The sequence below is a fragment of the Cygnus atratus genome, chromosome 1, assembly GCF_013377495.2.
Source record: "Cygnus atratus isolate AKBS03 ecotype Queensland, Australia chromosome 1, CAtr_DNAZoo_HiC_assembly, whole genome shotgun sequence".
NCBI lineage: Eukaryota > Metazoa > Chordata > Aves > Anseriformes > Anatidae > Cygnus > Cygnus atratus.
The window spans coordinates 202,260,630-202,286,800 of NC_066362.1; the positions used below are offsets into that span (position 1 = coordinate 202,260,630).

Here is a 26,171-nt window from a genome sequence, read left to right on the forward strand (position 1 = left end):
ACAGCACAGTCCCCCCGGGTGCTTTGCTGAGGATCTCTCATTCTCACTCAGAGCTAAAATATGTTTTCAATAAAACAAGCCCTTCCAAGAAAATAAAAGGATATTTAAGAATCACCTCTCTTCCATAAATTACTCAGGTTATAACCCTAATATTCTCATGATTGCTAAAGCAGCAAGAGGTTCAGTAAATGACACACATTATTTTGCCAAAATGAAGTCACTGCTACCAAAGTTACAAAATCCATAGTGAATCAGATATGTGGTCAGAGAGCAACCAACCCTCCCCCAGCTAGTAAAGTCTTGAAGGATGTAATATCTTAAAGAGAAAGTCTCCAGAGCACTTCTGACTTTGCCTGAAACTTAAGCTCACTCTAAGCAACCACACGTGTGCAAAACAAACTTGATTTGTGTTGTTTACAGCCTGCATTTCAGCCTGCATGTTTTCTCTCTGCTGTGGTTTAGTCCAGTAGCCAAACAGCCAGACAAGCTTATTAAACTATAGATTATATGAATAAGCGAACTTTTCATTCTTCAGGTCAGAACCAATTAACCACCTCTACCTAAGAACACATTAACCTGTTAAGTTGGTCTAACGAAAGCCACGCTTGTGCTCTAGGCATGACAAGAATGAAAGGGAATTCAGTCAAACACAAAACTGGGAGATATTTTAACACTTAGATGTCAAGCATCCAGCAGTTTTTCCTTTTCTACTTGGTAGAGTCAAGCTGATCTAGTAAGGTGTTAAACATTTCCACACATATAATTACCTAATGACTTGGCTGTAAAATTTCATATCATACTAGAAATTGGCATATGGGGATATATTTTGAAATTGGTCTCTGAGGACATGATCTGTAAATGCCTCTACTTGAAGTAACTCCTCTGAGTTGGTCTCAGGGAACTCATGATCCTATTTACCATCTATATGAAAAATGGAGGGTGTGAACACATTGAGGCTATGCAAGCAACCCAACTTGTGTGTGTGTTTGGGAAAAATCAGGCTCCATAAGTGTACGCAAAAGTTTTCACCTGAACTTCTCCATTTTTGGGGTTTAAATCCTGCACTGTCACCTCCTTCCATAAAATGCACCAAGGAGTATTTAACAGCACAGGATTTGCCTGTGAATTGCCCAAGCTTACCACAACATTAAGCTACAGCATCCCTGAAATATTGCCACCTACTGCCACCTGCAGAATCTCCTTTAGCTTCAGACAGAAGAGACCCACACTTCTGGGGACATTGACCACAACTCTACTCTTCCATGGGCTCATTTTAGTTGCCAGGGCTCTTGGTTGCGGCTTCTAAGTCACATACATCAATGACTACTCAAAGCCAGCGATGCACTATATGAAGAGTTGACTGACTCAGTGGATCTCCAGAAATTCTCCTGAGAATGCAAGCCCTCATTTTCATTAACACCCCATCCCTAACCCAAAAATCAAGTTTAGTAGCTCCATTTTCTTCCTCCAAGTAGATACTTCTACCATTCATTTTATTTCCCCAAACATACGACTTCAAATCCTCGGCACAGCTTTCCCCTTCATTAGCAACAACTCCTTCTGCTCTAATTTCTGCAGGTCATATCACTGCTTAGTTTTATTTTTTTTCCTCTGCTCTTCCAGCCTTCATGTTATCTGTCCGTACGATCACAATTGAAATCTACTATAGAAAGACTTGACCCAAAAAACAAACAAGTTCAGAAGCAGCCATCTGGGGTGAAAAGAGATGGTTTATCGTTGCTTTTGTAGTTGATTTAGATGGCCAAAAATATCCTCTGATGAGCTCTGACTCTCAGGAAGCCATAATATAGGAAGAATAACAACTATTCCCCACTGTGATAGCGGTGGCTCTGCGGACCACCATGTGAGAGCCACTCACCCAGGTGACTACTTCCTTCTCCTCTAATTTTACCAAGGTGTCTATTTTTAAGTCATACAAAACCAAGCAATACAAGGTGAGTGGGTAAAATGTGATGGTCTTTACAATGCAGTAATTTAGACTGGACAATTTAATGCTCCTTTCTGGCATTAAAAACTTTACTGTATCCAGATACTTCCACTTGGATAACCAAAGCATAGGGCTTAATTAGGCAGTTATATTTAGAAGCAGAGCCAGTAACATCCAGCTGAAATGAATATTTTGTAAAAGCAAGCTTCTGTAAAATTTAATAGAAGGATTCTATGATTTTTATATCTTTCATGACACCCCCTTTTAAACACTTCGTAAGTTATTTTGAAACCCAACTATTGGTAAGCAAAAACTGTATACAGAAACTGATTCATTAAGGGAAAAGAAAAAAAAAAAAGGCAAAATTGGCTTATTATTATCTCCAATTCAAACAACGGAAATTAAGGGGGAAAAAAATATAGGTCTCCAAGCTTTGGTGCAGATACTGAGAAAGGAGACATCTACCAGACCGTTAGCAAAGTATTAGGAATGTCAGCATTTTGCAGAATTTACCCAGTGACTATTTAGATCTCTATGCACCTACACAGAGAACACAAAAGCACACACATCCTCTCAAAAATGTGGAGAAAGATTCATTTATGCTTAATGTATCTTAAATTGTGTACTACAGAGTACTTGCTGATGGTACCAAATTGGCAGTCTTTTACATGGGGTTATGTTCTCTTTCTTGTTTTCAGGTCCTATATTGCACCCAAACAAGCTACGAATACATTAAATACTTTCCTGATTACTTGTCTTCCAAGAAGGCAATCAATGTAGTTATGAAATTATGTCTTTACGGTCAGAGCTCATTTATACCACTTGAGCCCCGTTCCACTGAGGTTGCTGTGCATCACAACTGGTTAGTTAATAGGTCACCACTGGGATAAAAGTTATGTGAGTAATTATATGCTAGAAGGGAAAAACCCATGAGACAGCCTCTTTATTAGGACTGTTTCTGTGGTACACAGAAAATAAAAAATGAGAAACCTCTAATCTAGCAGATCCTGGATTTGTAATCAGGAGCTATACTACAAATGAAATGTCAGAATAAATCCTGCTTCAGCCATGAAAAGAAGTTAATACAAATTTCAGAAGGCGTGAAGTTTTGTATACCTCAGTTGCTGAGAATTTTAATGCAGTTCCCAGGCTGAACCAGAAGCCCATGAGTGCTGGTGTTAATTTAAAGATCAACAAATTAGCAATTCTGCCCCTCCCGACTGCAGCAGCCCTAACAGGAGCAGATCTGCAACTGGCCTCAGGCCCATGAGAGACTCAGGCAGAAGCTTTTGTTATAGCTTTCCCTTCTCCTGTGCATGGCTAATTTCATTGCTATTTAGCACAATCAGCGTTGGAGTCCTGACCAGTTTCCCTAGCTTTCTCAACAGAAAGAAATATATAATTTTCTTTTCTGTGGGATATCACAGACCTCACTACTCTGAGCCCTCTAGATGGTAAAAAGAGCACGGGGAGAAGGGGAGGCTGAACAGCCAGTTCCTCTACTCCATCCCAAGCATTCTGCACCCACATGGTCACCGTGGCCCCAGGCTCAACAGATGCAGAGAATGTTTGTTTTCTGCTCTACAGCTGTGGATGGGATCCCTTCTACTCCTGCCCCAAGCCTCCAAGGGGCCATGGGGTGGTTGCCTCCCTTCCTCTCCAGGAGCTGATACAATACTAGGATTCCAGGAGAAGTGAGGGTGGAAAAGACCTCAGGAGGTCTTCATTTCAACCTCCTGCTCAAACTGGAGTCAGCAGTGAGGTCAGACAGAGAACATTATTCAGTCTGTTATCCATCCTGGTCTTCAAAATCCCCCAAGGTGGAGCCCATAGAACCTCTCTAATAGTCTCACACCAACAAGCTCACCAGCCAACAGACCTATGAAAAGAGGGTGAGGCAAGCTGGAAACAGAATATGACTTGCAGGGTTATATGAAATGCACATTCACAATCCCAGGGTGTGGAGCAGAGGATGGGGAAGGGTTCTTGAGCCATTCTACAGCTCTGAAAAGCCTGGGATAAACTAGCCTTTTGAAAGCTCTGCAGCCTTTCCTAATTTAAAATTTCTGCCTAGTGTTTTATGTATTTATTATTTTCCATACAAAGCCATAAATGTTTTCTCTCACTTCCCACAAATCCTTTATTCAGAATGAAACAGAAATGGTTCAGTTACAAATGCTGCCCTGGCTTTATGTGGACTGGGGTGCTCTGCAACAGAAACACAGTACTCAAGGGCAACATGTCCTGAAGTGGCTCTCAGCTATCAAGATCCATGGTGAATGAAAAGTTCATTTTAATTCTTGAGCATTCTGCCTGGGGAAGTAAATCTAACATCCAATTGATCATCAGCAACTGAAAAGAACTGGTGCATATGTTTAAACATGTAGCCAGTCCTAAATAGCTATGTGTCACTGTCATAGCTGTGTGCTACTGACACTTGAGCACAGTCACTTGAAAAAGAAATCAGACAAAATGACTCTTCCAAATGAACTGACACAAAATGGTAAATTCCAGGGCATGAAAATAAAACATCTTGTATCTGTTGTCCCGTGGTACTGGGAACTGAAGAAAATACCACCCACAGCTCTGAATTTCTTATTGTTTGGCGGTGGGCTTGCCAGTTTTTGGAGTTTATTCTCAGGTACACATTGTGCTGTAAAGATACAAACAGCATGAAAATGTAGTTTGTAAAATTGCTGATGGAAAAACATTGAGTTCAGGAGTCCACAGCACTGTGACTATAAGCAGGAAAAACAGTACGTTGTTCAGATAGACATTCATATTGGAAATGATAGGACATTGGGCTAGGATCCAGGACATCTCATGTTTTCTACAACATTTTCATGTAAGCAATGCATTTAGTGCATATATCAAGCCCCTGATAATTCCTTGCTTTGGGGAAATAATTTCCTCCATAAATATATGGGTAAAATTCAGTGAGTGTACAAGTTCATGCAATACAGATTCAATATTTGGTTTGCCAGATATTAATCATATTTTGCAGTTTGGGCCATCCACTTCAGCTTTGTATAGCGAGGAGTGTGCATCAGCCCCATACCTGAACTGGTGCATGCTCTCATCTCCTTTTCCCTACAGAGGTGATTGAGGACGTTCAAAACTGCACAGAATCAGGTTGTTAAAGGGGTTTTGACCAACAGATCCGGTTCTGCTGATCTCACAAAGAATTACACTTCAACTCTAAGTACCAGAGGATACAGTCCAAAAGTTTTCTGATCATGTGGGAATACAGCAACAGAAGAAACCCAGGAAGTTATGCTAGACTATTAGTTCTTTAGAACTTGAAAAGTTAACGAACGGATACATTGATCTAGGAATGTAAGCAAAACCCATGGAAAAGTCTTAGACAAGGTAATAATCTGCAATTTTCCACTGTTATAAACAACTTTCATTGAAGTCTACAAGGTATCACATAAGCACGCCAACTCGGTTAATGTCTGTTTTCTTTTCGTCATGTTTCCAGCTTGCTAACTTTAAAAGAAAACTTAATAATTTTCTTTCACTTCCAAGAGAAAAAATACAGAATGACTTCAAGGCTGAAACTCTACATAATAATACATAAGCCCAAGAGAATTGTTACAGCCAAGTTGTGAACCTATGAAAATAATGGAGATACTATAATGAAACACTTAAAACTGCTGCACTGCAAACAGCAAGGCTGTTACAAAGAGAACTATAACTTACCTCCTTACCACAGCCATGAAGTCATATTGCTTCATGCATTATTCAGTATAGTTTTATGGTCCGTATCATTAGACTGCCCATACAAAAAATCACCACTTTGCTGACATATTCTTCTATACTGACTCAAAACCACAAAGAAACTACAAAATTCAATGAGAGACTGAAAAAAAAAAAAAAAAAAAAAAAACACTTGGATAAAATTTACTAACCATACAAAATCTCAGAATTCAAAAATACACTGAAATGAAAGCACCCTGAGTTCAGCAAACCTATAGAACCTTCCACTGGTATTAACAACATTTCTACACATGGAATAAAAAACAAATCCTGCTTGGGACAGCATGAAATACACAGGGCCAATAACATACAAGAATAAATTGCAGCCATAAGCCTCATTTGAATGTGCTACCATGCATGCAGTCAATAACGAGCAAAAAAATGATGGAAAGAACTCAAATTCAATATATCCTACACATTTCACCTCCGGCAAAACTCAACTGAATAAATATTTCAGTCTCCATCATGAAACAGTTTACCCTACCTTTGTCTTCGTCTCTACCGCATAATTTTCAAAAGTCTGGTTCTCCTTATTGTGTTCCCCACATTGTCCAGATCCTTCTGATCCATTGGAATCTGCAGCCTAAAGGGAAAAAAAATCAAATAAAGTAGCTGAGATGTGCATTATCATTCTGTTATACCTTAATGTAACGATTAGCATGCACATACAAAAACGTAGCCTGAATTCACATAAACCTCAAGTGGTTGATACATAAGATTTTTCACCCTGATGTTTTATCATACAAAATGTCTGGGGTTTAATCTCATAGCCACTCTTGTGGAAGTCTGTGAAGGTCTTAATAGGATAAATCTAAAAGTGATGCTTATCATTATATCTAGTTGACTTCAGAAGGCACTCAGGGTTCTCTGCAGCTCTCAACATCACAACATCAAGATAAGAAAGGAAATCTATGCCCTGCCACAAAGGCCCACAGATAGTAATGGAGTCTCATCTGGAATATCTGCAGGAACAGATTTCTTTACAACATTAACCGCATTACCTGCTTTGTCTTCTCATTTCTAATTCATGACGTTCTCCTAAATGACATATTTTTGAAAGGGTTTCACACTTGTGTATTAACCATATTTGCAAATCCTTAAAATTTAACTTTTTTTTTTTTAACCTTTCCTTCATTTACACAGATTACAATCTTACATTACGTACAGAAAACCATCAAGAAAACACAGTAATTTTCAAAAAAAAAAAGTATCTTTAATAGAAGTAAAAGTCTGTATTTGTTTTTTTTCAATTTTCCTGCTGAAAATCCAATATGTTGTTGTAGATTTTGCATTAAGACAATAAATATTACAAATGACTTCTCTGTTTACAGTGTTTTGCCCTGCAAAAATGTGCTTAAAGAAGTAGGCATTGAATGAAACATGATGACTGGCACTGTCTCAAATCTCAGAAAATTTCTGGGCACTTTGCAAGAGCACGAACAAGAAAGCTGTGTGAATTCAAGCAGAGTACAGTCTCCTGAATCTATCAGCGCTGAGCGTCACAGACACTGTGAGTGATTTAGGTCCATCCTTTTTTCAGCCTGTTCACCAGGAGTGCAGTCAATTTTAACACAACAGGCAAGAAATTGTTAGCATTTTAAATAGATCAACCATTGCCAGCACAACTTTGAAAACAACAAGCCCGTGCCACAGAAACAGCCAAATCACATCCACATGTGCAAATGTTTTCTCCTCTGATACTAGATTGTTTATTTAGGGCTCCATCCAGCAAAAGACTGAATGCTGGCCCCAACCCAGCAAACTACTTAGACACGTGCTTTTAACTTCAGTGCAACCAATGGCCTTGATTTTGTGCTCCATCCGAGCATGTGTTTAAATGCTGTATTGGATCAGGCCCAGCAGCTACATGGGGCTGAGCACACGGGACTCCATGCATGTCCTCCCTCAGTTTTTAGCTTCTCTAACATGCCTGCAGTCATGGAGAAGCATGCATTCATTTGCCTTGTTTCTTATCACAGAAGGGTGTTGCATATCTTGCATCTGGAAGGGAGAGAAAGGCAACGTGGCCAAAGTTATGCAGGAAAGCAAGGACCTGAACCCAGCAGCTCTGAATGCTGCAGCTTTTTTTCCCCCAAGAAAAGGAAAAGTGGTGTTACAAAGAATGAAGAAGCATGCATAAAAATTTTCATTTCGTCTTTGCCTTCTTTGAATACCTGATGTGTTTTCCACTGTTATTATTTACAGGCAGCAATATAAGCTATGCAAATCAACATGTTACCTATTTCCTCTAATCATCAAGACCAGGCTCCGCCTGATCCTTAAAGAAGCTAAGATTCTGCAAGTTCTCAAAGGGGGCTTGACAGCTTCCAGCAGAAACTACAGACTGTAGAACAATAGTTATCAAATGAGTGCAGCTGCAAACTTGGATAAGGAACAAGTTTAGTTTGCTTATGTTTTACCTTTTTTTTTTCTTCTCCCTCAAATTTGTCATCATTAGCTGAATCCAGTATTTTCAAAGAACAAAAAACAATGTCAAAAATGCTGTGAAATATTTCAATTGTTTTCCTTAGGAAAACAGGTCATGGATTAATTGTGAAGAACAGTAAACAAAGGACATAAGGAGGCTGCAACAGCTCAAGTAAAAGTAATAATAATAAATTTGGAACATGTCTCTGTTCCAGTGCTTTAAGGTTCAATACACATTAGCAAAATAAAGTCTGATTCCCAAACTTGAACAAAGTATACATTAGCAATCCATTGAAAAACCAAAAGTCATTTAGCTTTGTGTTTTGAAATAAACAGGACTGTATAACACAAGAGGCAAAAAGGATGCTTGTTGTGTCCTGTGATAGGTTTATTAAAAACTAAGTGCTCTTGAATTTGAGTCTCTTATTCTTGACATACACATGGTCCTCCCTTCAGAAGCTAACCAAAAACCTACGCTCTCTAAACTTACATGAACACAGTATACACAAAAGTTGCCTGCTCATACAAAATAAGTATTTTAGCAACACCTCATTATTCCTGGTATGTGGAGGTCACTATGAAAAGCAGAACTGGCAGCCCCAGGGTGACACAGTATGAATGCAGGGCAGCAAACGCACCACGCTTGTACCTCCTGGTAGGAGGTTCTGAAAATAATGACTTTAAGCTTGAATTAAAACTATTACCAAAAGTCTACATTGTTTATCAGCACCTTGTATCTAGAAGGCTGGTATTTGGAAAATATCACAAAAGAAAATATTATTTCCTCAAAGTCTGTCAGAACAAGACTGACAGACTTGGAGAAAAAGAACAGAGAAGAGATTTTATAAGTAAATGTTGCAAAAGAAGCTTAGAACTTCATTTGGTAACTTAGCTCAAATGGCTGGTAACTATAAGACTTGCAGATCACACCAAAAGCAATCTCCAATTCTGTTTATAATTAATGCTAATCTATTTAGATTATAATTAACATGGACTATTTAGACTGTAATCTCTTCAGGGCAATGTTTCTCTCATTGTGCAAACTTACAGCATTATTTAAATGTTTATTAATAAAATAGTAATCACATTAGCTACCTTGTTAATTTTATCTAATTTTAACAGTGCTCAGCTAAGCTTTTCTGTGCTTATAACACATCTTTCCTGTAGCTTATCAGAACATGCACAATTGTCACAGTCAACTGTCAACAAATTCTTGCTGATATTCTTTTTTTTTTTTTCCTAAGTACACAGTTATGAATTATGAAAGACTTGACTTGTCGCTGGTTCCACCTTCAGCAGGCAGCCTGTTCCAGTTCATGTCTGAGCCAGCCATCAGCCAGAAGGAGCATCTGCCATCACAGGCAATTGTGGCATGTGAGGTTTCCAAGAATTCCTACAAGAGGTCTTCCTATAGCAGCCAAGCTCTGCAACAGTGGATGAATCCTCCAGTCCATTATATGGCTCCAGAACTTATTCTTAATATATCAATATGAGGTACTTGTAACCATCCATGGTAGTTACCACATGCTTGTGTCTAGGAACAAGGCCCAGTTTTGGAAACACTTTGATTAATAAAATATATATACATATATATATATGCAAACAATATTTTCTTGTTCCATGCTCTTGGACGTTGCTACCACGACTTTGACTTAATTTGCACACACACCTGTATGGGATATTTCCTAGGGCACATATACCATTTGTGGCTGGAAAAGGCTGATTCAGCTTTGCAAGTGACCAGGAGCACTGATGGGAGTGTGGGGGAGCTTCAGCCCACAAGCCGAAATAAATCTGCAGCTGCCTTAGGGTTCAGGGAGCTAATGCAGCTTCTCCTACAGATGGAAGCTTAGGGAATGCTCTCCTGTGTGCGTTTAGAGAGAGAAATTCAAATCAGAAGCTGATCTGAGACCTATTTTGGCAGTTTGTATCAAGAATTGGTAGCTATTCTCCAGTCCCATGAGAGCTCATAGATAAATTCCCAGCTTGCCTTGAACGATTTACACTAAGAGGGGAAGGGTATAAAAAAAAAACAAAGGGAACTGTTAACTTGTGGATGCCAATATCTGTCAGAAAATCTATCATCTTGGTAATCAAATGCTCCCAGGAATATAGAGTGCTGAGAGATACTGCTTTTATTTAATTAACTTTTATGAAAGTAAGCAGTTTGAAACAAATCATTAGAACATTTCAGAAGCTACACAGGGAAAGTAAAATACACCGTAACGTATGCTGGAGTTATCCATTTTACAAGACACCAATGTAAATGAATTCATTTAGCAGCTACGCTGGAGTAGGAAGCAACCTGAGCTGAACTGAGCTGCACAGCAGGACACTGACACCAGCAAAGACCTGAGCCCACCTTGACGCCAGGTTGCAGCCAACTCCACTTGCGCTGTACTTGAGCTTTGTGCGAACTAAAGCTGGACACGGGTCAAGTTCATCCTTTGCAATGTGCCAGGAACAGTAGGAACGCCTTCTGTGTCTGTGATCCGACCACCGAGGACTGCACCTTTTTGCTGTACCTAGGCAGGGCTGACCACTCTCCTAAATGTTCTCTGAGCATCTCACTTTTGGTTCTTGCTGCTGGCTGTCTTGGACCACCCAAAAAATTTGTAGTGCTTGAACAGTTTGTGGAAAACAAAGCACCTTTGTGGGCTCAAAGAGTTTTTCTTGCAATGCCATGGGGAGGAAAAGTCCTAGAGATCATGAGATATGTTTTCCTTTTTCTGTACCTGATAGTCCTATTTCTATTCCTCTTATAGTCCTTATTATAGGAAGAAGTGTCATTCAGCAATTTTTTTGGCAGGAATTAACTTTTACCCATATCACAGATGACTGAAAACTCAGACAATCCCAGAGCAGGCTATGCTAGAAACTAAAATCAGGAATGTAATCCTGCTGAAGCCAGGCAGAATTTCACTTGCTTCAGCTAGGCCTAAATTTCAGTCCAAAAATAATACAGCAGAGCTCTCATCTTGCCCACAAAATCCTTTAGAAAAGATCGAGTGTTTCTAAAGTGTTTCTAATCGAGTGTTTCTGAAGGCCTTTGCAAAGCATGCTTCTGTATCTCCAGCTGAATGATTCCCTCATCTTAAAGGGGATTGTTTCTATTTCCACGGCACGGTATTTGGTTTGCTGTTTGGAGATGTCCAGGTTTGTCCACATCACATGACCACAGCTCAGTCCTTACAGCCACCCCAGGTCAGGGTGATGTTGTACATTGCTACTGGGTCTCATGGGCCAAACCCTGCAAGAACTTCACTGCAATCCCTTGGGCCCCAGTCCTCCTAATACGACCAGGAAATGTGAATGTGAAGTGGCAGAGTCACCATCCTTGGGGGTGTTTAAGGAAAGGCTGGACCTGGTGCTTAGGGACACGGTTTAGTGGGTGACATTGGTAGTGGGGTGATGGTTGGACCAGATGATCTTGGAGGTCTTTTCCAACCTTAATGATTCTATGATTCTATGATTCTATGAATGGAGAAAAGGAAAACAAGCATTTGGGCATGAATTCTACCATACAAATTGCACCACAAGTGCTTGAAATTTTTAATAAAATATATATATATATTGACTTTGGAAGCAAGCATAAATATCACAATGATATTTATTTTCCCCTAGGATTTTCATGATTCAACTTTAGCTAGAATGGATTCAACCTTTCAGAAGATTTTATGACAGACTTAAAGAGTGTCAGAGCTCAGAACAATTGCATGGCTGCTGGCGTGTGTTGCAGAAAGGTCAGGCTCAGACTTCGTGCTCCCCACCCTCCTGTAAGCAAGCCTTGCTCTCAGAGTGCCTCTAGCTGTCAGAATGATACTAGTGAGCTTTGCATTTGCTTGTCCCCAGCACAGGTTTGCCCACTGGTCTGCAAGCTGTCACCCAAGTCACTAAATAATCCATAGTCAATTTGGCTGGGCTAACACCTACCCTCGAACCCTAGCTCCATGATCATCCATATCATGTAATTACCCAGTTGTGCTCAGACTGATCTGGGGCAAGACAACTGACTTTCCAGGAGCCACTAGCTCATGCTTCAGCTTTTTTCCTCCCACACTCGCAGTTCAGATGAAGCTGCCTGGAGTCAGTTGGTTCCACAAACTCAAGACTTGTGACCAGAAAACATACCCAGGAGCTTCACCTTTCAGGTCTAGGCTCCATCTCCAATGCCAGTCATGCAGAGCTTTGTTTTCAGCTGGACTGCAGAACGGGCCACTTGTGCATCTCGTTTGCCAGGGAGCAGCATGCCACTAAGGTGGCACAGCGGTGGGCTATGCCACATGCAGTGGCTCTTGCAGCGGGATGGACCATGGCACTGTAAAGCCACCAGAGCCCCTGCAAACACAAGGTGTACAAGTGTTGTTGCTCTCTGCCCCACTGAGACCTGGCACACTAAATACGGGGGGCTGGAAGGATCTGCTGGCCTCCTGCATGTGGCAGAGAGGAAAACTGGGCAAAGAGGGTACTGCAACAAGGAGTCCTGTTGCAAGGTTGAAGAGATAGTGATGTGCAGGCCAACTGTATGAGAATGATGCTTAAAGCATGAGCCCAGATAGATGGGTTAGAGGTCTCAAAGACCCTCCCTTGCTGTAGCTCTGTGCCAGGCAGCAATTCACGTAAGGAACAGAGACAATTACCTTATGTATGGCTGAGTTCTTATTCTGACAGACTGTTTTCCAAAGCATTCTCTGCAGCAGGGTTACCAAACACCGTAGGGCAAATTCAGACTCCTCCAACCACGAGAATGAATGAGGTGAAAACTTTAAACAATTAATTGCATCTCCCTCAGCTCACTGGGATTCAGTCAGATCCTGACTCTCAATGCTTCCCATTCCTTACCTTTCAGCCATTGCTCTGCACTTTGCTGGGCATAAAGAAGATGAAATATGAAGAGTGATTTGGGATATTAAAGATCTATTTCTTTCAAATAAAGCAGAAGCTATTACTGAATTCTCCTGAAGGCTGGAGGAAAAGGACTAGAAAAATTAAAAGGCTGAACATAATTAATGAATGCTCATTTAGAATTGGCTATCATGCAACATCTTGGAAGCCAAATTTACAGCTGAAGAGGGCAGGCTGTATGCAGAAATGGGCTGTGGAGTGAGCTCCATGTGCACTGTGTCAAGCTGGGCGAAGGATAGGGAGCTGTGGCTGCAGGGGCCTCCCTTCAAGTGCGGAGCAATGACACCTGCAAAAAGCCCCTCTGAGCAGAAAGGTTGGCTGCTGTAAGAATAGCATGTTAAAGCATGTGGTTTGATTCCAGTTGTGCCCATCTGCATACATCATATTCATTAGCTTCAGTGGAATCCCTCTGCATTTAAGCCCCTATAAGCAAGCACTGAAAATTCAAGCGGACCACAGCTGGAAGCAAATGCAAACACTTGCAAACAGAAAACAGAAAGTAAGTCATTAATTGTAACAGAAAACATGACTAATGGTTTTAAATTAAATAATATTTGCATGATATTTTAATTAGCAAGGATAATGTTTATTTTACTTATACAGAAGTAAACTTCTGGATACATAAATTCCAACCTACATATTTCAGTTGCCATAACAACTTGATACATTTATTCTCTTGTGTGATTTTGTATTGCATCAGTGCTGTGTTTTTTTATACAACCAAAAAGACAAAAAGAAGAAAAAAAAAAAACTGTTTTGGTTGCTATGATAATACAATATTTTTAATTGTTCTTTTCACATTCAGATTTTCTTGAAACCAATATAACTTTCCCTCCAAAGATGTTCACTGCACAGTATAGGAGTTTCACTACCAATTCCGGTGCTCAGCGCTGGGTTTGCCAGAATTCCCAAGGACATGTGTAGCCATTCTGCTCAGGCAGTGATCCTGCTATTTCAGTGGTCCCCCATGGGGACTACTCTATGGTTTAGAGTTAAGATCGTGGCAGTAGACCAGTAAAGTAACACCCTGAGCTGGTGCATTTTCTCCTGAAAACCAGAAGCAAATTTAAGTAGGGCTAGATTCTTCAGAAAGGTGCATAGTCAGATTTTGGGCAGCAGTGGCAGCAAACAGCTGCAGGGGTGAAAAGCTGCAGGGGTGCAGAGGACGTAAGTAAATGACTGCAGCACCCTCCAGGCCAGGAGGATATTTCAGAGCAGTTTCTACATTTCATACACACTCGGGTAGTGTGCGATGAGCTAGGCTTTGCTTGTAACTGGGAACAGAACTGATTCCTAAATTCTTGGGGCCTCCAAGGAGATGGCCCAATTTTTTCTATAAATCAAGGCAACCAAATGATACAATGATGGGAGGAGCAGAGAGGATTAGGGTGGCTTTTCCCCTCCCCACCTCCAGCTAGCTGTGCAGTGTAGCAGAGCCTACAGTTGCTTGTTCACCTTTCCCAGCTCTGCACCCTCACAAAAGGACCCATTTCAATTAAATTGCAATTGCCTAACTGCTGATGCTGCATTTCTTGCTGGTTCCCTGTAACAAGCGTAATGAGAGAGACTGTATTAATTAATAACAATTATATTACAGTGCAAGATGAGGAACTGCTTGGCAACCATTGTTCCGTACAGCTGGTGTGGAGATCTCAGATTAGAGATAATGGGACATTTATGAATGTAAGGTTAGAGTTTTTGATGGAAAAGAGCTAGTGCAATGGCTCTTGTGGACTGCCTTGGCCTTTGGGGGCAGCTCTTCACTTAATGCTAACTATGATCGCTGCCACTTCAGCAAGGAGAGCTCTGACAATTGCTTTCAGAGAACTGTCTCCTTAGCTCTCAGATGTGAGAATGTGCATGTGTGCTACCAGGCACAGTTTAGGACAAGCTCCATCACAATATTTTGCTATGACAGGCAGTTTCTCTTTTTGTTTTGGGGATTTTTTTTTTAGTAGATCATACTATTCTTCCTTATAAAAAGTATATATACATATATATGAGTAAGAAAAAACACATAGAATTAGAACAACCCCAAATGAGAATAACACCCAACAATGCTAGGTACTGCATGATAACCTGGTAGGAAATGTATTTGAATAGAAAGTCACTCAGATAATGTGATTGAATTCTGATTTATCTCACAATGCACCGCAGGTCCATAGCAAATTCAAGGATAGAAACAAGTCTCCTGCCTCCACCACTGGCCCACACAGTCTCTTTGTATTTACACACATATCCAGAGAAATTATAGAGGAGGAAACTACTCACATTTCACTTGAGATGAACTGAAACTCGTTTTGTGTCTGTTCTTGCCAGAAATGGTGAATTTAAGTCAGTCTACTCAATAGCAGTAATAAAACCAGTCTCATTTTGAGAATAGGACCAATATGTCACAAAGTGACACTTAGGGAAACCAGAGGTGTTTTACACTAATGCAGGGATATAAAGCCAGTATTAAAGACAAGGAAAAAAACAAAACAAAACAAAAAAAAAAAACAAAATCAAAACTCTGGGGAATATTGTAATGACTTTTACTTCTTGAGATAGTTTTGCTTGAAGCATCCTGAACCTTAGGATGCAGAGTATTTGTTTTGGCCATAGCCATAGGGAGGGGAAGTAAGCAATGGCTGTCTTTACGTTGGCAGGCTGCCTTGCCAAGTCATGGCTGCTGAGCTGCACAATCATATATACTCGTGCTGACATGCAAAAATACTGCGGCTAAACAAAACATTCAGCAAAACACAGTGCCATTTCTCTTCATTCAGCATCTCTCCTACAGGGCATTGCAAAATGCTTTGCACTGAGATATATATAAGAGGAAAAGGACTCAAAAGATAAGTGGGATGACTCAGGTCATGAAACTGCAGAATACGTCATCATGCTCCCTAAATGTTGATAAACAGCTGATGATATAAAGTGAAAGGGAAAACAAACATTCCCTAGATACTTATCAGGAGGTTGGGGCCCCATGGAGCTGCCAGACAATTTCTTTTGGGACAACTTTCACAAATTAGATACTGGATAAGAATCTGTCACTGCTTAATGGAGAGATGGCATAAACCTGTGCTTTCACATGAGGACTCCAAGAACTATTAACACTAGCCACTGTCCAAGGTTATTACAAAGTTATGGACCGTGTGGGGTTTTCAGCTTCCATAAGCTTGTGGTTGTACAAGTGTAGATGTGTAAGGGCAGCTGTAAGTGCACTAAATAAACATCACTGGAAACTGCATCAGGATAACAGGAGCGAATACCTCATGTAGCAGGCAGTGCCGAGGAAGTCTCCAAGTGTCCATATTACTCAGGCATGTCTCTCTCCCTTGGGTTTCTACAAGGACCAGGAACCCTCCACAGCTGTCAGCTAAAGCTGATATTTCTTTACTTGAGAAACAGTGCCCTTGTCAGGAGGCACTGACACTAAGGTCCAGATGACACTATCAGAAGGGGAGCCTGGATGAGGCAATAAATTCAGTCTCATAAGGACCGTCACTGACTCTGCAACACTTCACACTAGAACTGTCTACACTTTATGCATTTGAAAGGCGTCTAGGCAGCCTAGATATGTCTTTCTCTCCTTTGTTGGGTTGTGCGCACCACCAAGCTGACTGACTCAGGTGTAGGTGTACATATGGGCTTGGAGGAATGCTAGATGAAAAGCTTATCTGAAAATATTTTCAGTGTTGGTGAACATTTGCTTGAAACATCCTCAATCATCTTTATGTACTAATTAAATTGCAGGTAATAAAAAGACCTTTTCAGAGAGAAGGAATTAGCAGGGATCATGCAGGGAAGCAGTGTGAGGCCTTTAAAAGGGACGGAGAGATGATAGCACAGAATGGCACCTCTGCAACCCCACTTCTCATTAGCAGGGGCTCAAATTCCAATTCTGGTTACATTAAGAAGCCTTGGAATAACCTTGATATTTGTTAATGCCAACAGCACATAGCTCTGTGTACTATTCTTTATACATTTAGCCCATTCTTTACAACCTATTGTGTTAACACCGGGTCAGCTTCGCATTTCACTAGCTTGTACCGAAAGCTGAAGTTAAGCAAGTTCATCTTCTTGATAGATGTTTCTGCAGTAGTTAGTAAAACAGGGTTCACAAGAGGTGCCCCCTATGAGCCACAGTCAAATTTAATACTGCACTTTTCAAAGCTACTGGCAAAAACACAGTTTCTACTGCTAAGACAAATATCTGCAATCAGAGATGCCATTTCACAGTTTGGAAACATCACGCTGCCTGTTTTCCTGGATTTGGTTAACCAGGAACCTTTTTCCATATCTTTCTTACCAGCAACCTGGTCATAATTGACAATCCAAGCCTTTACCACCTTATGGCTGGGATGCAACAAAACGCTGTTAAGCTGGGCATGAAGTCTCTTGTTTTTCCAAGAAAAGTAAGCTGCATCCCTCTGCTCAGCATTGATCAAGGATGTCAGACCAGTCCTCCCTTCCCTGTGATGGTTCTCCATAGACCAAAAGCATCAGCACAAGGAGCTTTTGGTCTTTGTCCAGGGGTCACCACAAACTGCAAGTGAAAAGCAATATCTGACAAGTCTAATTCTCACAAGTAACCGAACTGTTCACTGTGAGCACAAAGACGTGTGTGCCAGGCATATTACCTAGGTGGGAACAAAAGCAAGGAAGCCAACTATGAAATACAGAGTTACTGAGTTAAGAAACAGCATTAAGAAGTATAAATGTAACTGCAGAAAATTGGCTGTTTCCAGCAACACCATACTCAGCATCCTGCATACTGAAAGCTCCTGTTACAGGTTTGCTGCTGACCCAGCAAAGATACCTTTGGGTATCCTGGGAGCACCTACTGTCAAAAAAAAAGTACAAAATATTTCAAAAAAAAAATACCGATTACATAAGTGGAGGCACATGTTTTTCATGAATCTTCCTACTCCTTAGGAAGAGACAAAGCTGTCTGTTTTGTAACCTCTGTTTTTCTACAAACTACCACAACACCACAAAATGTGTGAGAAGACACCAGTCTGACGTAAGGAATGACCTGAAATCACTCAGCAGATCCTTTCTTGTTGTAATTAGCAAATCCAAAAATACACAGATTGAACTTATTTTAGCTCATCAAAACAATAATAATTAATGTTTCCACAGAGTTTCAAAAGCCTTTTTCTGAGAAAGTGGCCTTCAGATCCACTATGTCAGTTATTTCTGATTTAACCTTTTTCAGCTTGTACAGCTGTTGTCTCTTCTCAGAAAGCTTTTAAGGCAGATACCTTGACTACCTGAAAGTGCTGAGCTACAAAAATAAAATACAGGGACAGGCACAGCATTTCAGAAATACAGGGATTCTCCCCCATACTTGTGCAAGGAAATGGAATGCCTGGAAAACCTTCATAATTTTGGTTTGTCCTTTCAGCAAAGAAATGTTACATAGCTGTAACAATGGACTGAACAACACTAATGGGATTATAACTATATAGTAGGAAGGCTGACCTCCTGACAGAAAAGCAGAAGGATATAGATCAGCCAAGCAGTCTGGAGTGCTGAAATCATGAACATAGAAGCATTAGTGGGTTCAACCATTTTTCTTCATCATGGCTGTTTAGGTCTTGCAGACTGATGAAAGAATGAGATTCAGCTAAGCTGATACTCTTCAAATATCCCATTTTTAAAAGTATATTAAACATCTGGTTTCAAAACTCATCTGCAAAACTAGTTTTCCGGGTTTGGGGAATCAGCACTTCACACAGAGGTGAGGCTGCAGATTTCTAGCCACAGATTACATCTCCTTTATGCTAGCACATGGAGGTTCTGCTCCATCAAACTTTCAATTTCCCTACAAGATGACAGAAGCTGGATAAACATGAGCAAACAGTGGGATAATATTGATCAACAAAAGGAGAATGTCATAAAAGTAATGATTGCTATGGCAGCAACCGCCTCCCTTGTGGGACAAAGGCCAGTTTTAAATATGAAATGAGACAGTCTTGCAGCTCCCTCTGAAGAATGGCAACACCAGGAAAGTTCCTCATTGAAAATGTCATGAAAAGCTGAGGAAACAGAGGTTGAGGCAGATCACAAAAAAGTGTGAGAGAAGACACGTAGAGAGGAGACAAGCTATGGCAAGCCCTAAAATTAAGACAAATAGAGTGGTTTTGATATGGTGGAAATGTGAAAGTCGATGAAGGCTTGCAACAGCAAGGAAGATTTGGTTAGAGAAATAAACCTAGAAAGGGATTTCCATACAAGGCTTTTAGGATGGGTAAATAGACTGAGATTTCATAGGGGAAAGATAATTGTTACTAAAGCCTCTTTTCAGCAAGGGGGAGAATGGCTAAGAGTGAAATTCACCTCTTCTCAGAACACAAAGATCTAGCCAAAAGCTTTGTTCATGATCCACCTAAAAGTTATAATGGAAAATAGGCCTGTTTTGTCTCTGTCCTCTAAACCAGGGGCAGTGGTTGCCATAACTTGTAACAGACTGAAGTGGTGCAGGTGACAGTTAAACACAGTCAAATGCATAAAACATCCAAGCTGAAAATACATAAAGTCCTGTGGTTCTAGTCATGTCATTTGTAACTGTATTACACACATAAAATGTGAAGAAAAATGAGATTTTAGAGTTGACAATTTCCCTTTCATTTCTCAGTTTGTTGCCTTTGGGATTGTATTTATTATTTGTGAAAACCTGCAAGTACCTGTCCCAGTTTATAAAAATCTAAACAGAGCAGGAAGGATATTTTCTCTTATATGTATATATTTGTCTTACTGAGCAGAAATATATGCACCTATCCAAGAAATCACTCTCAGGATGATCTTTATATGATCCAGAAATCTTGGGGTGATATCCTTCTTTATTCTTGGGAACTATTGAAGAAGCATTTTAATAAAGAAGTATTGGTAGATTGCAGAAATATATAATGGGCTCTTAAACGTCTCCATAGAGACCTGTGTCCTTTGCACATGGAAGGCAGTGAATTCTCTTGCTTAGTTGCTCAGATTGGTGAATGATCAGAGTTAATAAACTTGTAAGTGAGACAAATTGTTCTGAAATATTTTTAGAGTGGAACTTAACTAGTGTAGAGTCATCACTGAATATCAATTTTACAGAACCCTTACAGTTTTACAGGGCAAAGAACTATATTTTTAAGAGTTGATGCATTTGTTTTTGCAGGTGGTAAAAATATAACTTCTCAGAATCTTATTAGAAACAATGAATTATATCACATATACTTTGGAGGAGCTGCTAGCTTGTAGTAGAAACCTGTTGGGACATTCTGAAATTTTTAAGTAGGTATTTTTTTCAGAAGATTACTCTCGTATGACAACAGCCCTTGTTAAAATATAATGTGTTTTGGAAAAGAAGGTATAATATGTTAAAATTGCAAGTGCTTTTTGCTAGGTGATATTTTCATGTATCTTTGACAACTAGATCTACCATTCTTGACCTTGATACACAGAAGTGGAATTTACTCAGTACTCTGATCTCAAAGCTTATCACAGGGGAGACCCATTGCATAGTTAAAAGCGGCTAATGCTATATGCTGGTTAATATTCAGGCACATTTTCATTGGGGAAAATTATCGTTTCTGGTCCCTAGCAGCTGTTCTGGCCTGCACCCAACCCTTTGCAGATGTAATAACAAATCCTAGATCAGAAGACTGCCTAGAGGTTGTTTGATAGGCATATTATATAAATATGGACCAAAAAAAATGAAAACAAACAAACATGCTGTGGTGGATGTGACTCTCACCATTGCTCATCTGGTTGAGTGTGCTTAATGCCAAGATCCCAGTTCTACTCTCCCTCCCACCAGTGTCAATAGGAAAAAATTATTAAATTGTTCCCTGTCAGAAAGGAGCTAACAGACCAGTGACTCCTCTAAACTCTCATGCAAGTCACAATGTGTTGGTGATGTTAAAATAAAAGTGAGGCAACAAAGGTAAAGGCTTTGAATGTGAGCGTGTCTAACTACTTAAGCACAAGCTGATGGCAAAAGCAGAACCATGTCTGACTCTGAGACTCACCACAGGGGACAGAAATTGTCTATTTAGGGAATGACATGACATACTTTATTGTGCTTACGTGGCAAGGTTTTAGTAGTGGGGGCTGCAGGGGTGGCCTCTGTGAGCAGTGTCAGATCAGAGCCAGCTCCAGACAGCTCTAAAAGGGACCCGCCGCTGGCCAGAGCCAAGCCACGAGCGACACTGGTTGGGCCTCTGGGAGAGCAGATTGAAGAAAGGGAGAATCTGCTGTGCTACAGCAGCTGGGAGAGAGGGGTGAGCACTGTGAGAGAAGCAGCCCTGCAGCCCCCAAGGTGAGTGCAGCAGGAGGGCAGGAGGTGCTCCAGGCACGCAGTGCAAGTTCCCCTGCAGCCCATGGAGAGGCCCCTGGTGGAGCAGGCTGTCCCCCTGCAGCCCATGGGTCCCACATGGAGCAGATCTCCACGCTGCAGCCTGTGGAGGAGCCCCCGGTGGAGCAGGTGGATGTAGCCTGCAGGAGGCTGTGGCCCATGGAGAGCCCGTTGCAGGAGCAGGCCCCGGGCCGGAGCTGCAGCCCGTGGAGAGGAGCCCACGCAGGAGCAGGGGATCTGGGGGGAGCTGCCACCCGTGGGGGACCCGTGCTGGAGCAGTTTGCTCCTGGGGGATGGACCCCGTGGTACGGAGCCGTGTGGGAGCAGTTCTTGAAGAGCTGCAGCCTGTGGGCAGCCCCCGCAGGCTCAGTTCGGGAAGGACGGCATCCTGTGGGAGGGACCCCACGTGGAGCAGGGGCAGAGAGTGACCGTGAAGGAGCGGCGGAGATGAAGCGTCAGGGACTGACCGCAGCCCCCGTTCCCCATTCCCCTGTGCCGCTCAGGGGGAGGAGGTAGATGATGGGTGGAGGAGGGAAGGTGTTTCTAGTTTCCTTTTAGTTCTCACTGCTCTAGTGTGCCAGTGATAGGCAATAAATTACATTAATCTCCCATATGCTGAGTCTGTTTTGCCCATGATGGTAATTGTTAAGTGTCCTTATCTCAACCTATGAGCTTTTTTCATCATATTTTCTCCCCCTGTTCTGTCAAGGAGGGGGTGTGAGAGAGCATCATGTTGGTGCTGAGCTGCCCATTGTCGTTAAACCATTAAATGTTCAGGTGGCCTTACTCTCAGCATCATGCCTTCATCTGAAAACTTTCCTTCCACAGGAATCTGGGATAAAGAGGCCAGAATGCCATACTCAGGAGCATTTCTGTCCACAGGATGACACTGTTCTGCATGCATACAACTTCTGGGTTTGAAATGGAAACATTGGCCTGACCACATTAAAACACACTCAGAAGCAACTCTAAAATGATATTTAACAGATGCGTTGACACTCAAGTTATTGACAAGCTACAGAAAAAAATACCAAATTTATAAATAGAGACTCAGTACGGATACCCAGTATGGGTAAGACATTTAGCTGCAGCTAGTCATAAATAAGGTTTTAATAACACAGTGACTTTGCAGTTATCCATTTCTAAACATTAGCCAAACTATTTGAAAAGGCAAGTGTATAAAATAATGTCTGCAAGTAAAGCATACCTTCTTATTAATGCACAGAAAACAAAATTTCCAAATTATTATATATAATAACCCTGTGAAGCCAAGCTCCATCATTGTTTTTAAACAATTACCTAGTTACGGGTGTTGCACATTCTTGGGATCAGAAGATACACAACTGCAGGAAAACATGAACCAAAATGTCACCTATACCGTACCCCTTAAAAAGACAACTGCCTTCTTGACGGAGAGCTCATTGCCAAACAGAATTACATGCCAATTGGCTCTGGTACAAAATCAACCCACAGACACAAACTGCATTTGATCAGATAAACGTATACTGTAGGAGCTAAATCTAGTGAAGAAACAGACACATAAAATGGAATGTTTTGAACCTTTCTAATGAAACATTATGGTTGATCATACCTAATGACTCTTGCATATTAAGTATCACTTAAACAGAATCAGATTTGGCTCTTGGGAGTAAACCAAGCCATACAAATTAAGCTGTACCCAGTTACAAAGAAAGAAAACAAACAAAAATCCAGAGAAGAGACTGATTTTTTAATATATATATGCACATATTAGAAGGGTCTTGCAGCTCCAAGTGCTTTAGACAAGCTGCTAGTGTGAAACAGATTAATGATTTCATAATTGCACCAGGCAGAAGATGTTTAAGTAAGGGTTTTACTACTGGAACTTTTAACGAGCCGACACTTAAAGGACAGAGAAGTAATTACGATGTTTATAATAGCTGGGTACAAGGATAGCAGGCATTCCTGAAGCAGGCAGGAATAGGAGGATCCATTTTGCATGCTGCAATTGGCTGTCTTTGCAAAACGAGCCTCTAAACATAAGAAATGCACGGAGCAAGAATTAAATGAAGAGCTGGAATCTTCGGGGACCATCTCAAAGCAATGATATCACACTGCGCTGAATGTAGATTGTGCATGTGAGATCAGCGTGTGATGACCAAACTTGCAGAGTAATTGCAAATGATTCTAGTTCAATATGCTGAAAGTATCTGCACCATATGCCCTGTAAGTAAGCAGTCTTTCCATACCACAGTACAGGGACAAGCAGACCTTCAGCTACCAGATTTATATGTAAGAGCGGCAGCCAACTGTTCTTTTCCTTCACCACCATTTCCCTCCTAAATAAAGGTCAAAACACTGCTGACCAGAAATAAGTAGAACTGGACACCAGACTAATGAAAACAGAGGTTAAAACAAGGGTAAATTTATGTTTTATAATGAGCCTCTGGAGCTGAGCACAAGCCTGTAGCTTCAAGTGGTATTACTATTATCATAGCTAAAGAGCAATTCAATTTTTGTTTTACCAGATGGATACCTCCATCTAGGTACTTTTATGTTCTCCATTATTGCATTTTCTGAGCCTCTCACAGCTTTAATTGTATCTACCTACGCAACATTTAAGTGAGAGGCATCCTTTACCTAGTGACTGCTCAGTGCAATGCGGAGTGTCCTGGGAGGGAAGAAGACTTCTTCCCAGGTAAGTGACCATTCGCTAAGCAGAGGAGCTGGGCTTATCCCTGCAAACCTAGTCTCAGGCACCAGCAACCTGTTGATCCCAGCTGCACAGCTGCAAAGCTTTGACAGCAGAGAGGGCACGTGCCTTTCCCCAGCGTTCTCTGCAACTGGGTAGGCCAAAAGCACTCTTCTGAGCAGTGGAAGGCCTCAGTTTAATCCACATCCAGATGAATCCCTATCTCACATTTCCTATGGGTGAAATCGGTCCTCTCTCCAAAGGGGACAACTTAAAGAGCCCAAATTTCAAGAAAACCCTTTCAAAGCTGTGAATGCTGGTCTTATAACACTGGGTCCAATGAAGTAATTAAGCTCTTTGGCAGGAGCCAAATTGCAAACAAACCCCGTCTTCATGATTTCCAGCAGCAGATTGGCCACATCCCCAGTCAGCATGCTAGCTGTGGTGAATACTGTGCTGAATGTTTATAAAATAAGGTAATGCTGAGTTTCCCAGCACTGAACAGTTTCTGTGCTTCCAGTCCAAACAAATTAAGATTAGACTTGCAAAATAGTTAAAGCACCCATTATACATGCTTGCCCTTTTCTTACTCTTCCCTGAGCATCTGCTCCTGGCCCCTGCTACATGGGCAATATAATTGTTCACTTGGCTTAAGCCAATGTTGGTTTTTTATTACCGCGACTTGAAGTGACTCAGTTTAAAAGTGGCTGAGATCCTCAGAGCTCTGGAGGCACATAACCTTCATAGTGCCAGCTCTCCACAGCCATCTTCTCAAGGTAGCTACCTGCCATTTGGTTGTTTCCTAAGGGAGCTTGTCTGGAGCGTACCAGTCAGCTCAATGCCTAAGCACTGTCAGCATCCACAGACTACGTGTTCCTGCCATACTTTCACAACCCGCTCAATTAGGTGATCTGAGAACATACTTTGCCGTGTGCCACCAACCCTTGTGCTGAATGTGGCATATGCTGGTACTAGCATTCCCTTAAACACAGTTTGAGGGGAATGAAAATAAAGCTCCTATGATAGTGCCCAATGTACTAGGCATTTAGAGTAGGTATATTACTCTTTTCTGTTGAATTCTGCCACTTATATGTTTGGATATATAGGGTGGTGAAGAGCTGAGATAACAGGAAGAGCTTTGCATCTATGACTCTTCAACACCGGTCTTTGGGTACTTGCAAAGTATGGAGGATTCCATCCTTGTGTATACCAAAGAAAAGGTAATATGCCATGATTAAACACTCCTCAGAGTAAACCAAAGAGACTGCTTCCCAGGTAATCTCTTTAACCTCTAGGCTATAAAGGCATGTGTCAGTGTTCTGTCCCACTAAATATTAGATTATACCACATACATTGGAAACACCACAAGAAAAAGCAAAATAAGATCTGTTGGTGTAAAGCTTAGTACACTGTTGTGGGTGACAAAAGAATCATTATCAGCTTCTCTCTGGCCAAGAAGGAAAGATGGATTTCCCACATCTTTGGAGAAGACCCCAAGTAAATAGCTTCTTCATAAGGAAAGATGCGTCAGCAGTGCTTTTACACCCTTTGCAAGAGAAGTCTAGTTATGTCCTTACATACAGCAACGAGAGCATGATTCTGAATCTCAACTGGAATAAAGTACCAAAGTTTTAAAGAGGCAGATGTTAAGGGATTGACATCTTGTCCCTTTCTGGAATTTATTATTGTTAGCTTATAAGTTTGTTCTGGCTTTTGTGAACCTCCATTTCTTTTTATGCAGTGCACTCAAAGACACGGTCTTTAATTGATATCTGGACATGGATGGCAAGATGCCTCAGACACTGCAACTCCTAGTCCCCTTTTGTGACTCAGTTCTTCAGTCCCCCTCTCATTACCTCACATACACTCCTTCAGAGAGAACCCAGAAGAGCAAGGAATTAAAATCTACAGTTCCCAAATCCAGGGTTAGCCTTTTCACCAATAAACAAATCTTGCAGAGTGGTTTCCAGGAATTTTTTTGTATACACATGGAGATATAGAGATATATATAGTGTCTGTGCTGTCAAGACTATTTACCTTCCACAGCGCTGCAAGGCTTTTTGTTTTGGAAACTAAAATATTTCATACCTCTAACTACAGTTCCTTTGGGAAGAGTCAAAGCCAACTAA

General features: G+C 41.1%; 1 protein-coding gene across 1 annotated transcript in view; it reads right to left on the reverse strand.

Moving 5' to 3' along the window:
- Positions 1–26,171, reverse strand: part of DLG2 (discs large MAGUK scaffold protein 2) — a 1,033,555-nt gene that overhangs the window by 879,422 nt on the left and 127,962 nt on the right. Inside the window, exon 5 of the mRNA XM_050713155.1 lies at positions 6,192–6,290. Within this exon, the coding sequence (XP_050569112.1) occupies positions 6,192–6,290 (99 nt within the window). The remainder of the gene's footprint in view (positions 1–6,191; positions 6,291–26,171) is intronic.